Raw genomic sequence first — 13,876 nt, 5'->3', positions numbered from 1 at the left:
TGTCTTGGGGTTTTACACACCATTCATTTGAGAAAAGTGCTGGTTTGAAAAAGGTGGGGTTGGAAACCACTGATCTTTAAGTGTAATGGCATAGGTCTCGATTTTGGGGACCACTGAAAAGGGGCTTTCATGTGAGGTATGAGAAAACATCTGCTCTTGGCTTTAGGCTTTATTGGACTGAAAGCCAGAGGCCCCACTGACAATGAGCAGCCCCAGACCAGATTCTGGGCTAATCAGGTCATGTTTATAGCATAGCTCTGCCATTTACCAGTGTTGTGAACATTGACGGATTACTTAACCTCTCTGAGATCTGGTTTTTTTTCCTGTAAAATGAAGATAATAAGAGTGTCTACCTCTCCGGGATGTGGGGAAGATTAAAGGAGCTGAATCAGTAAAGTGTTTCTCTTCAGTTCCTGACACACACAGAGGGATCAATTTGGAATTATGATGATCTTGAAGATAAAGCTTGTTGTTCTAGGCTCCAGTGTGGTTATCCATTTATTCATTCATTCCTCAAATATGTTGTGAAGGCTCACTGTGGTCAGACCTCTCTGGTGTTGAGAATACTTGATGAATGGGACCAAAGAGGCCATTGCTCTTGTGGAGGTTACAGACAGGTGGAGTGAGATGTCTGATAGGAGCTGTGACAGAAGAGGAGTGGGGAGAGACTGAGAAAGTGGCAGTGAGAGCCAGCTGGACAGGTGGTCAGGGAAAGCCTCCGAGGAGAGGATGTGTGAGCCGAGAGGCCAGCCATGGGAGGAATGGGAGAAGGAGGGCATGCACGACATGTACAAAGTCCCAAGCTGCAAAGGGCTTGGTCATGGAAGTGGTGGGGAGCTGTTAAGGCTGAGCAGTGACCCAGGGGCATGGTCAGAGAGGTGGGTGAAGCGGGCTGCAGCCAGTTTATACGGGGCATACGGGACCACAGCCTGGAGTTTGGATTTTACTCAGAGCATAAACTCAGGAAGTGGTGAGCTCTGATTTGCATTTTTAAAAGCTCACTTTGGCTGCTGTGTGTGGAATAGATAATGAATATCCTTGTGCTTGAGGCCCCGCTGGCTGTATACATAGTAAGTTAAACAGTAATCTCTGCCCCTTCAGAATTTGCCATCAAAGCCTGACAGCTATGATTTCTTAAAGTGTCTAGCAATAGCTGGCATTTATTGAGCACTGACATACTGGGCATTCTGTTTAGCATTTTACTAGTGCTATCTTTTATAATTTTTGCAGCTTTATGAAGTAGAAGCTGTTACCTCCAGTTCATGGATAGGGAAATCGAGCTTAAGAATAGTAAGTAGGCCCTGGTCTGGTAGCTAAGTTGGTTAGAGCATCGTCCCAAGGTTACAGGTTTGATTCCTGGTCAGGGCACATACAAGAATCAACCAATGAATGCACAGATAAGTGGAACAACAAATTGAAGTTTCTCTCAAGTCACTCAAGTCAATAAATAAAAAATTAAAAAGTAGAAAAAGAATAGTTCAGTAATTTGCCCAAAGATCCACCCCTACTAAGTGGTGAACTGAGATGTGAATGCAGACAGTCTGAGCTCAGATGTTGTGCTCCTGACCCCTCTGCTGCCCTGGGCTGTCTCTCCAGTGGCTTGTCTCCCCATTGGGAATCTGGAAACATAATGGAACTGGGTTCTGGTCTCTCTTGTTCCTGGGATGGCTCCCAAGTGTGACATGCCCACCGTTAGCTGTAAGCAGTAGCATGGCCATGTGGTTGAGTGTTGTAGACGTGCTTGGGCAAGAGCTCTGATGTGAGTCAGGACACCACTCTCAGCCCTATTCTCTTGTATGTTTCTAGCCACAGCTTGGAAGTCTGGAAAGGAGGCTGTGGGAAGTGTGAGCCCCCAAAAATTAAAAAAAAAAAATTTTCCCATTGATGTGAAAGAGAGACAGGAAGGACGAGAAAGGATCAACTCATTGTTTCATTTAGTTGTGCACTCGTTGGTTGCTTCTGATAGGTGCCCTGACTGGGGGTCGAACCTCTCACCTTGGCATCCTGGGATGGTGTGTTTTCACTGAGCCACCCAGCCAGGTCCCAAAGATTGTGTTCAGGCCATTTAGGGCTGATCTCAAATATTTTCGTGGCCTCTTTGCCTTCCTGTGAAGGCGAAGAGTGCAGCCATTTGTTGTTCCCTTAAGTGTGTCTGCCTCATCGATGCTGACGGAAAAGTGTGAGTCACATACTTCTTTTCTCCTTCTCAGTTGTTCCTCACATCACAGATGCAATCCAGGAGTGGGTGATGAGACAGGCATTAATACCTGTGGATGAAGATGGCCTCGAACCCCAAGTGTGTGTTATTGAGGTATGTATGAATCTTTTCTAAATTCTGTGATTCCTGAATAGGTGACCAAAGGTACATCATCACCCCTTTAGCCAGCCATCGGCATCTGGTAAGACAGGGCCCAGCAAAGGCCTTGACACTCTTGACTGCGACACTCCTGACTGCCAGATGAGGGCACAGGAATAGTCGTGTGGATTGGCTGTGCTTCAAAAGTGGTACTTTGTCCAAGTGATTCCCCTTTTTCAGCATTTATACATTCACATAGTACGGACTGAAACACTTTTATCCCTTGGTTTCAGTTTCTGTATTCCTGCTTTGTTGATCCTAGCTATTTATTGGACCTTAGTGTTCCTGCGCAAATAGGAGACTCGAAGAAGTTCTAGCAGTTTATAAACTGATGCTTTGTAATACAGAAGTTATTTGTGGCTAATTAGGAGACCTAATAAGATTTAGGTCTCTGCTTTGTGACTCTCCTACAAATAAAATTCCTAGCATATCTTTCACCTGACCTTTTTCTTGAAATGATGTGGAAAGATCCATGATAACCTTGGGGAATGGTCAGTCCATCCAAAAAATATGTGTAATTACTCTTAGTTATTACATGGGGCCAAAGAGTTTAAATTACACTGCCACTGATCATGAACTTGAGATGACAGAGTATAATTATTAGAAAAATAAATCACAGGAGGAAGGTTTAGTGCTCAGCCTCTAAAACAGAGGTCCCCAAACTTTTTACACAGGGGGCCAGTTTACTGTCTCAGACCGTTGGAGGGCCAGACTATAAAAAAACTATGAACAAATCCCTATGCACACTGCACATATCTTATTTTAAAGTAAAAAAAACAAAACGGGAACAAATACAATATTTAAAATAAAGAACAAGTAAATTTAAATCAACAAACTGACCAGTATTTCAATGGGAACTATGCTCCTCTCACTGACCACCAATGAAAGAGGTGCCCCTTCCAGAAGTGCGGTGGGGGCCGGATAAATGGCCTCAGGGGGCCGCATGCGGCTCGTGGGCCGTAGTTTGGGGACCCCTGCTCTAAAATAACTTTGTTCTTCTAGCTCGGTGGGACAGTAGGGGATATAGAGAGCATGCCCTTTATTGAAGCCTTCCGCCAGTTCCAGTTCAAAGTCAAAAGAGAGAACTTCTGTAACATTCATGTCAGTCTAGTTCCTCAGGTAAGTCATTCAAACCTTTACTTTTGGGGGGATGGAGAGGAGGGAGAAAAGGATGATTTTCACTCCTGTTTTAAATATTTGAGCTACAGGAAACAGAAAATAAAAACTCCTTTATGAATTATAGATTATTATAATCATACTTTTAAAAAAGATTCAGTGGGAAACATTTGGAAAATTAATCAAGGACATTGTAGTTAAAGCTGGTGGATTGAACATGTCTATTGGTTTACCCACAACACTATACTAAAGGGAATTATTATTATTTTTTTTTTGTGAGAGAGAGACAGACAGGAAAGGAGAGAATGGGAGAGTGATGAGAAGCATCAACTTGTAGTTGTGTCACTTTAGTTGTTCATTGAATGCTTCTCATATGTGCCTTGATGGGGGTTAGGGGGCTGCAACTGAGCCATTGACCCCTTGCTCAAGACACGACAGCAACTTTGGGCTTCAAGCTAGCAACCTATGGGCTCAAGCCAGTGACCATGGGGTCATGTCAGTGATCACTTAAGCCGGTGACCTCAGAGTTTCAAACCTGGGACCTCAGTGTCCCAGGTCAATGCTCTATCCACTGTGCCACCACCTGTCAGTCTATTTTATAGACAAAAATTCACAAAGATAAATAACTATGAAAAGAGTTGACAGTAACAAAAATTAGGAAGGCAGAAAGCAGATGGGCACATAGTAACTGACTTAGCAGACCCAGAAGACCTAGATTCCTACGCCTGCATCAGGAAAAGCAGAGAAGCAACCCCACTTGCCCTGCAGAACCCCTGGAGGCTCAGGAATGGGCAGCATATGGTACTTCTGAGAGCGGGGGTAAGGGTGGGGCTCATAACTGCTGTTTCAGAAGCAGTTAGACCCCAACATCCCCTTCCCTAATTTGCACAGTGGGACATTTGCCCCTCGAGCTTGGCAAAAGACTAGAGTTTTTTTTCTCTGAAGATTGAGAACTGGAATACTGAACTAAAAACATGAGGTTAAGTGTAATTTTATGCTCTTGAGACACCCTACCTTCTTCTGTCACTTGGTTCCCAGAATCATCGCAGCCTGGCCCGGACCTTCCGTGTGGGCAGTTGTAAGATTCTTCTTGGGGCATGTTATTAGCCCAGGGGAACCACTGCCTTCAGAGGTTCCCCCATGAAGCAGCCAGCCAGAGTCCCAGAGTGGGGACCCTGGTGGACAAGTCCACCCACTGTCACAGAACTTCCAGTTAGCTGTTTTGTTTTGTTTTTTTAATTTTTTTAATTCATTTTAGAGAGAGGAGAGTGAGAGAGAAAGACAGGAACATCAATCTGTTCCTGTATGTGCCCTGACTGGGGATTGAACTGGCAACCTCTGCAACTTGGGACGGTGCTCTAACCAACCGAGCTATCTGGCGAGGGCACTTCCAGTTACTTTTAAATATGAACTGGCTGCCAGTGATCACCATACGTTTGGAGAAAGTATCTAACATGCAAGAGACCAAAACAACAGGAAAAAAAGAAACTTAGAGGAAATTGAGGCTCTGTGGGGAGCAGGAAATTTAAAGAAAATAAAGCGACCTGTCATCAATATCTTCAGAATTAAGAGGAAATAAACTGCGTCCCACAAAGCTGGATACCCTAAGAAGGGAACACTCAGAATGGACAAGAATTCTTGGAAATTAAAAATTGGATAGCAGAAAAGAAAAATTTGAGAGAAAGAAAGTTGAAGAAATATCCTAAGAAGTAGAGCATAAAGATCAAGAGAGAGAAAAAGCAAGAAAGTTAGAGGATTGGTCCAGTTCTAACATTCAAATAATACGATTTTCCCCAAAATACCAGCAATGGAGAAGGAAAGAATCTAAACCAGGGGTCTGTGAACTATGCCCCATGGCCAAAGAACTGAGCCACACCCTATGTTCATTTCCCTGCTTGTGTTAAAACAGGAGTTGTGTAGTAGTGACAGAGACGGGATAACCAACAAAACCTAAAATATTTATTGTCTGGCCCTTTATAGAAAAAATTGTTGACTTTAAACAATTCAAGGAAATTTTCAGACTTGAGTTTCTAGATTGAAAAAGCCCATGGAATGCCTAGCATATCGAATGAAAATGAACCACACCGAGGCACATCATTGTAAAATTTCAGAGTAATGGGGCAGAAATCCTGAAAGGCTCTAAAGAGAAACATCAGGAATCAGTATGGCCTTCAGCTTCTCACCAGCAATACTGGAAGCTGAAAGATAGTGAAGCTGTTTCCTTAAAAATTCTGGGGAACATGATTTTCAACCTAGAATCTTATACCCAGCAAATGTATCTGTTAAGTGTAAGAGAATAAGATAATTTAGTACATAGAAAAATCAGCATACCAACAAAACAAAGCAAAAAACCAACATTTGGACCAGAAAGGAAAAGAATGGTAACAATGGACAATATTTCAATACTTTTAAAACTTGTAAACACTGAAGAGGGCTCATGAGGCAGGCAGCATGTGTGTGTCGTATCTAGCAAGGGAATCAGTAGAAAAAGCCTCAGACTAAATGTCAAGAAGTAGAGCAAAGCATACAAGGAGGATCAGTTAACAGAGAGAGAGTGGCTGTCTTTGGGGTTTGCTGCCCCTGGTCTTTAGGACAGACTTCGTAGAGCTTTTGACTAAAATACATGCATATGTAACTTACAAAAATAAAAACTCAATTAGATAAGAGATCAAATGATCTATTTCCCTATTAAAAAGGGGGTTAGGGAAAAGTCATACTTGAAAATTCCTATTATAGAGAAATTAGTTTTTTTTTCCTTTTGTAAAATAGCCAAGTTCAACAGGGGAACAGAAGACTAAACCCACCCAGAACAGTGTTCGGGAGCTCCGAGGCCTTGGGCTTTCCCCAGATCTGGTAAGAGTACTCGGATTACCTGGTGTCAGCATGGTCTTGGTGTCTATAATTAAAATCTCTCTTCCATAGCACACAAACCCTTTGTTTTCTTGGCGTGCTTTTGGTTGATGGTGGAGAAATAGGTCTAGTTCTTTGAAGTGGGGCTGTAGTTTACAAAGATTTCCTTGCCTGGCATGTATATGGTCGTGTCTTATTTCTCCTCTCAGCCAGTCGTTTATTCTCTCTTCCCTTCTAACCAAGCACACTGATTGAGGAACCAAGCCAACCTAGTTGGCTCTTGCACTGCAGTAATCTGTTCATTTGTACTGCCACTCTGTTCCATTTTTCCAGTTTGGGATTTAAGAATTTCAATTTTGCAAATGGGTAATTATGTCATAATATACATGCATTGTGCTAGGGGTTAGCTTAAAAATGTGATGTCTGCTTTAATTTCAATCAGGAGAAAAACCCAGCTTTGTAATCCCTTCTGTCTAAATGTTGTGCTTTCTTTACTGCCAGGTTGTGTGCAGGTGCTCAAATCCACTCGACACATCGGTGAAAGAGAAAATATCCATGTTCTGCCATGTTGAACCTGAGCAAGTGAGTAGAAATTCTGCCTTCACGTGAATCATTTTTTGCTTCTAATTATCCTAAATTCTCTTAAGCAGTTTCCAAAGGCTGGTTGGTTGTGTCATGATTTTAGAACATAGACTGTTCCCAAGAAATACTGATACCACTGGCTCTGTGACGCCATTACCTTCTGTCTTGTGATTCCCTGCATGTATTTCCCTCTTGCAGGGTACGGGAATTCTAGTGGTGATAAGCTGAGGTTGTGGCTTTGGTCAGGTTTGGCTGAAGGAGAGTTTTTATGGATTATTTGTTTTGCTACCAGGTTATTTGAGGATCAGGAGACTGAGCAGGGGAGCCCCGCCGGCCTAGAAAGGGGAGAATGAAGAAGCAGGGTTAGAACAAGAGAAATCTATTTACAAGGAGTAATGAAGAAAATATAAAAATATTAAAACCATTGGCCTGGCATTGAAGTGAGTGGAGCAGGAGGAAAACCATTCACCATTACGGAGGAAGCTGTCATCTCCATGTCCACGATGGCTCGGGCTTCAGGGTGTCAGGGTAGCGGGGGCCTGAGATCAGTGTTCCTGGTGTGATTTCTGAACTGGGATCTCTCTCACAGGGATTCATAACATATCTGGTAACATCAGAATAATTTCGCCCTGGCCGATTGGCTCAGCGGTAGAGCATCGGCCTGGCGTGCAGAAGTCCCGGGTTCGATTCCCGGCCAGGGCACACAGGAGAGGCGCCCATCTGCTTCTCCACCCCTCCCCCTCTCCTTCCTCTCTGTCTATCTCTTCCCCTCCCGCAACCAAGGCTCCATTGGAGCAAAAGATGGCCCGGGCGCTGGGGATGGCTCCTTCGCCTCTGCCCCAGGCGCTAGAGTGGCTCTGGTCGCGGCAGAGCGATGCCCCGGATGGGCAGAGCATCGCCCCCTGGTGGGCGTGCCGGGTGGATCCTGGTCGGGTGCATGCGGGAATCTGTCTGACTGCCTCCCCGTTTCCAGCTTCAGAAAAATACAAAAAAAAAAAAAAAAAAAAAGAATAATTTCATTGTTATGAACAGTCTTTCTATTGTGCACTTCAATTATTATTTGTTTGTTTGTTTGTTTATTTTTGCTATTTGGGAAGCACTGAATTCAGGTAGAAACCCAAACAATGTTTCAGTTTGGAGGTGAAAGTAAGTTTATGAGAAGGGATAAAAAAGAATAATGACATGAATAGAAGGAAGGAATTTCTGTTGGTGTTAATAAGTTCAAAAAGGTGTTGCTATAAGTAAAAATAAGCTGTTATTCTTTAACTATGCATGGTGGTGCTAATTCTAAACATTGCCTTTAATTTTCAGACTGGTACAGAATGTGTTTTCCTGTTAGCTTTGCAAGCAATCGTTTGTAATGCAGTGCTGTTTTGGCCCAGTCCAAAGATTTTTCAGCCCCGTTTAAACATTCTAAAGGTTTGAGGAGGAAGACAGGCAGCTCTGACTCCATTTTGAAGTGGCTATGTTTGTCGATGTAAGAAAATCCAAACCAGTGGATTTTTGTGAGTTTATTTGAGCCAAAACAGGACACATCTAGAAGGAAGTTCTTAACAGACAGAAAAATGCTTTTGTGCATCAATTATTTTAGATATTTCTATCCTAGCAAAGGATGGTAATTCAATTCTGTAATAGACTAGGTTGTCATTAAAATTATTCACTTTAAAAATGTGACATGTATTTCTGTATTTAAATTTGAATTTCAAATATTCCGCCTGTTTGTTAATTGTGTTGCTTATCTTAATGAATTCTGAGTTCTTTATATATGCTGTGTGTAAGTCTTTTGTCAGGTATGATTTGCACATTTTTTCTCCTAGTCTGTGGCTTATCTTCATTTTCTTTTTTTGTATGTGTGACAGAAACAGAGAGAGGGACAGATAGGGACAGAAAGACAGGAAGGGAGAGAGATGAGAAGCATCAATTTTTCGTTGCGGCACCTTAGTTGTTCATTGATTGCTTTCTCACATGTGCCTTGACGGGGGGGGGGGGGTGGTGGTGGACTACAGCAGACCAAGTGACCCCTAGCTCTAGCCAGTGACCTTGGGCTCAAGCTGGTGAGCTTTGCTCAAATCAGTTGAGCCTGCACTCAAGCCGGTGACTTGGAGTTTTGAACCTGGGTCCTCCATGTCCTAGTCCAACACTACATCCACTGCGCCACTGCCTGGTCAGGCTATCTTCATTTTCTTAATGTTATCTTTTCATTTCTTAATGGTGTCTTTTGGAGCACTAAAGCTTTTACATTTTGATGAACTATATACATATATATATTTTTTTAATAGACTCTGCTTTTATTTTTTCTTTTGTTCTTTTCCAAGTGAGAGGAGGGGAGATAGAAAGACAGGCTCCTGCATGCACCCTGACCAGGATCCACTCTACAGTCCCTTTCTGGGGCTGATACACTGCCCATCTGGGGCCATGCTCACACCCAAACTATTTTGAGCACCTAAGGCAGAGGCTCCAGGAAGCCATCCTCAGCACCCAGGGCCAATGCACTTGAACCAATTGAGCCATCACTGTGGGAGGTAAAGAGAGAGAGAGAGAGGGAGGGAGAAAGAGAAAGGGGAGAGGGAGGGATGGAGAAGCACATGGTCACTTCTCCTGTGTGCCCTGACTGGGAATAGAGCCTAGGGCATCCATATGCCAGGACGACGCTCTACCACTGAGCCATCCAGCCAAGGCCTTTGTAAAGTTTTTTAGATTAATTTATAGGTATTTATAATTTACTATATATATGAATGGCATATATATATGTATATATATATATATTTTTTTGACAGAGATAGTCAGAGAGAGGGACAGACAGGAAGGGAGAGAGATAAGAAGCACCAGTTCTTCATTGCGACATCGTAGTTCATTGATTGCTTGTTCATTGATTTCTCATATGTGCCTTGACTGAGGAGCTACAGCAGAGCAAGTGACCCCTTGCTCAAGCCAGCAACCTTGGGCTCAAACCATTGACCTTAGGGTTTTGAACCTGGGTCCTCTGCATCCCACTCCAAAGCTCTATTCACTGCACCACTACCTGGTCAGGCATGAATGGCATATTTTTAAAAATTATATTTCCTTATTAGATATGACCCATGTATAGGAAGCTCTGCTGGTTACTGCTTATTGATCTCAAGCCAAGCTAACGTAACTAAAATTTTGTTAGTTCTAATTGTTTACCTGTAAATTTTCTTTTTTTCTGTGTGTGGATTAAACAATAATATTGTATGCAGTTAGTGAGAATTGTTTCTTAATTTTTTAGTTCATACACTTTTTTTTCTTATCTAATTGTAATGGCTAATATCTCTAGTACATCACTGAATATATGTAGCCAGTTTTGCCTTGTCCTAGACTTTTGCATTAATATTAAGTAGCAAACTAAATGTTTCCTGTGGGTCTTCTATATTTCCCTTAAGTTTTCTGATTTACCAAGAATTTTTATTATGAATAGTTTTTGAATTTTTAGTAAATGTACATCCACTGCTGGAGTCTGTATTTTTTTTCTTCTATAATCTGTTCATGTGGTGAATCCTGCTGTTAAATATCCTAATATGGTGGTTCTCAAGCTCAGCTTTAACCCTTTGAGTAGTATGAACGTTCATGTACGCCCTCGTGCCTCCTGACCATCCAGAGTACAATCGATTTATTTTTAAAATGTGTAAGGCGACATTAAAAAAAGGCAAATGTATGTTAGTGTTTCCATAAGTTGGTCATCAAAGAAACATGATTTTAAGTTAATAAAACTATAACTGGAACTAATTTCATTTTTTGAAAAAAAAACAACTCACTCTCGGGGGTCAGTGAGCATGAAAAAAACTCACCACTCAAAGGGTTACAAAGTGCTGATGCCTGCCTCCTACTCCCAGAGATAGTGGGGTGCAGCAGGCTTTGGATTTTTAAAAGCTCCCTCAAGTGGTTCCAGCGTACAGCCAAAATTTGAGAACTACTGTTCTGGGGACAAATCCTACTTGCACATGATTTTTTTTTTTTAAACTACATTTGTAGTTTGTAATCTTTTCTTATTTTTAAGGATTTTTATATCCATGTTCATAAGAGATTAGCTGCTGTTTTTTAATTCTTCTTGAGTTAGTTGGTTTTGGTAGTTTATATTTTTCTAGAAAATTGCCCTTTTTTTCTGTTTTCAAATTTAGAACAGTTCCTTTCCCAAGGTCATATAGCTAGTAGGAGGCTGTCAGCCCGCTTAGTTTTTGTTTGTTCTTATTAACTAACCTCTGTTGCTTTTTAAACAGGTGATCTGTGTCCACGATGTCTCGTCCATCTACCGAGTCCCCTTGTTATTAGAAGAGCAGGGAGTTGTAGATTATTTTCTTCGAAGACTTGACCTTCCGATCGAGAGACAGTCACGAAGGATGCTGATGAAGTGGAAAGAGATGGCTGACAGGTTTGCCTTATTTCTCCTTCTCGTAGGGGCTCAGGGGATTCAGCTCTTAACTTGTGCCATCAACTCGTGTTAGAAGAGGTTATAAATGATAAGGGGCATTAAGAAAGGCTCAGGCCTGAGGACACAAATGAGTTCAGATTATATACCTATACCCTTGTCTCCCGTCAACTAGAAAGTCAGTGCAGGCCCTGGCCGGTTGGCTCAGTGGTAGAGCATCGGCCTGGAGTGCAGAAGTCCCGGGTTCGATTCCCAGCCAGGGCACACAGGAGAAGCGCCCATCTGCTTCTCCACCCCTCCCCCTCTCCTTCCTCTCTGTCTCTCTCTTCCCCTCCCACAGCCGAGGCTCCACTGGAGCAAAGATGGCCTGGGCGCTGGGGATGGCTCCTCGGCCTCTGCCTCAGGCGCTAGAGTGGCTCTGGTCGCAACAGAGTGACGCCCCGGAGGGGCAGAGCGTCGCCCCCTAGTGGGCGTGCCAGGTGGATCCCAGTCGGGCGCATGTGGGAGTCTGTCTGACTGTCTCTCCCCGTTTCCGGCTTCAGAAAAATACAGAAAAAAAAGAAAGTCAGTGCAAACAGGCATCCTACCGAAAGGGGGTTAGCGTACATACCCAAGGCCCACACTAGGGCTGGCCATGGCCAGAGCACTCCTGGGTGGCATTCCAAATACCTGAGATGTGTTTGGGAAGATGCTACTCACCCTACACCAGAAAAGGATCAGCGAGGATGTCAGTCTTTCCGTACTATTGCTGCCAGAACTCATCACTTGGAGAACTGTTCCTACACCCCTTTCCGCCTAAAGCTGTGTGATGCTCACACATCACATCAGCGATTTTCACGCAGCGCCTCAGCACTGTGTGCCTTACTGTAGGTGCAAAAGCAGTACAACGAGAGTGATAAGCATTCGGGGGCAGGAACCGCTCATTCCATTGCTGCGATATTTTCATTTTGACATTTCCCTTCAGTCCGTGTCCACTTACTTGTGCATCTTCATGTAGCTACAAGAATGGCACACAGTATTAGGAATTTTTTCCATAAAATATTATAAACATTTTTGCTTTGTTACTCATTTAACTTTATAATTGAAATCTTAAAAAATTTGTATTGATTGATTTTATAGGCGGGGCAGGGGGACAGAGAAATGCTGATTTATTCTTCCCTTATCCATGCACTCATTGGTTATTTCTGTATGTGCCCTGACTGGAGATCAAACCCACAACCCTGACTTATTGGGATGACACTCCAACCAACTGAGCTATTTGGCCAAGACTATAATTGAAATTTTTAATGAATATGGACTATTGTGTGGATCCTATAGTATATATTTGACTCTTCCCTTTATCACATGAACTCTTTTAAATTGTTAATTGTTTTTACCTTTTGGGATTTTAATTTTTTGTAAAACAGTATGTGTAAGATTTTTTTTTTTTTTTTTTGCATTTTTCTGAAGTTGGAAACGGGGAGGCAGTCAGACAGACTCCCGCATGGGCCTGACCGGGATCCACCCAGCACGCCCACCAGGGGGCGATGCTCTGCCCCTCTGGGGCATCGCTCTGTTGTATCCAGAGCCATCCTAGCGCCTGAGGCAGAGGCCACAGAGCCATCCTCAGCGCCCGGGGCCATCTTTGCTCCAATGGAGCCTCGGCTGCGGGAGGGGAAGAGATAGACAGAGAAGAAGGAGAGGGGGAGGGGTGGAGAAGCAGATGGGTGCTTCTCCTGTGTGCCCTGGCCGGGAATCGAACCCAGGACTCCTGCACGCCAGGCCGACGCTCTACCACTGAGCCAACCCGCCAGGGCCATGTGTAAGATTTTGAAACCATCTCTTTGTAATAGCTTCTAAAATCCTGTTTTCTTAAAAAGCCTGCTGCATTGATCTGAAAATTGTTTTCTCTTTACTGTTTAGTACATAGAACTCAGATATTAGCTGCTCTCATTAAATTCTTTTCAGACTTGTTTTTCTTCTCTTTAAAAAGAAATTTTGATCTGCTAGTTGTATGTACATACTGAATAATTTGTTGTTTCTTGACTTTTGATTGGTAGATACGATCGCTTGCTGGAGACCTGCTCTATTGCCCTTGTGGGCAAGTACACTAAGTTCTCAGACTCGTACGCCTCTGTCATTAAAGCTCTGGAGCATTCCGCCCTGGCCATCAACCACAAATTGGAAATTAAGGTGAGGCGGGCGGCACAGGTGCCGCTGAAGTGTGAACAGGGAGGCTATCTGCAGGCTCATAGGTGCTGCAGATCTGCTTTATGTTTTCGGAGCTCAGAATTTCTTTCTAGGAATCAGAAAGATTCATGTGGGCTCCCGGCTTGGAGAGCATTTCAGGAAATCATGAAGGGGAGAGTAGGAGCAGAGGGACAGTGAGTGCTTGAGCTGAATATCAGTGACCAGGTAAACTTGCTGCCACACGGGGATGGGGAGCCCGGCTGCCAGGGGCACTTTGCACAACTGCAGGTCCCAGTGACCTCCTCTGTGAAGTGGGAATGCTCGTATCTACCGCATAGAGCTGGGGTTTCTCTGCAATATGTGCCCAGTCGCCTAAGTCATTAATCTTGTCAGCCGGGCCACGCCTGGCTCTTGCCTCA

The 13,876-nt window shown here is 43.4% G+C and overlaps 1 protein-coding gene across 3 annotated transcripts in view; it reads left to right on the top strand.

Annotated features, from left to right (window-relative positions):
* The window catches only part of CTPS1 (CTP synthase 1), a 42,547-nt gene that overhangs the window by 15,202 nt on the left and 13,469 nt on the right, over positions 1-13,876 (top strand). For all 3 annotated transcript variants that reach the window (XM_066269485.1, XM_066269487.1, XM_066269488.1), the window contains exons 4-9: positions 2,211-2,311; positions 3,359-3,475; positions 6,242-6,325; positions 6,824-6,904; positions 11,140-11,291; positions 13,328-13,460. In XM_066269485.1, coding sequence (XP_066125582.1) covers positions 2,211-2,311; positions 3,359-3,475; positions 6,242-6,325; positions 6,824-6,904; positions 11,140-11,291; positions 13,328-13,460 — 668 coding nt within the window. The remainder of the gene's footprint in view (positions 1-2,210; positions 2,312-3,358; positions 3,476-6,241; positions 6,326-6,823; positions 6,905-11,139; positions 11,292-13,327; positions 13,461-13,876) is intronic.

Source organism: Saccopteryx bilineata, chromosome 3 (genome assembly GCF_036850765.1).
Source record: "Saccopteryx bilineata isolate mSacBil1 chromosome 3, mSacBil1_pri_phased_curated, whole genome shotgun sequence".
NCBI classification, from domain to species: domain Eukaryota; kingdom Metazoa; phylum Chordata; class Mammalia; order Chiroptera; family Emballonuridae; genus Saccopteryx; species Saccopteryx bilineata.
Note: the sequence above shows the minus strand (reverse complement) of the source record. Positions and strands in the feature narration are given on the sequence as shown.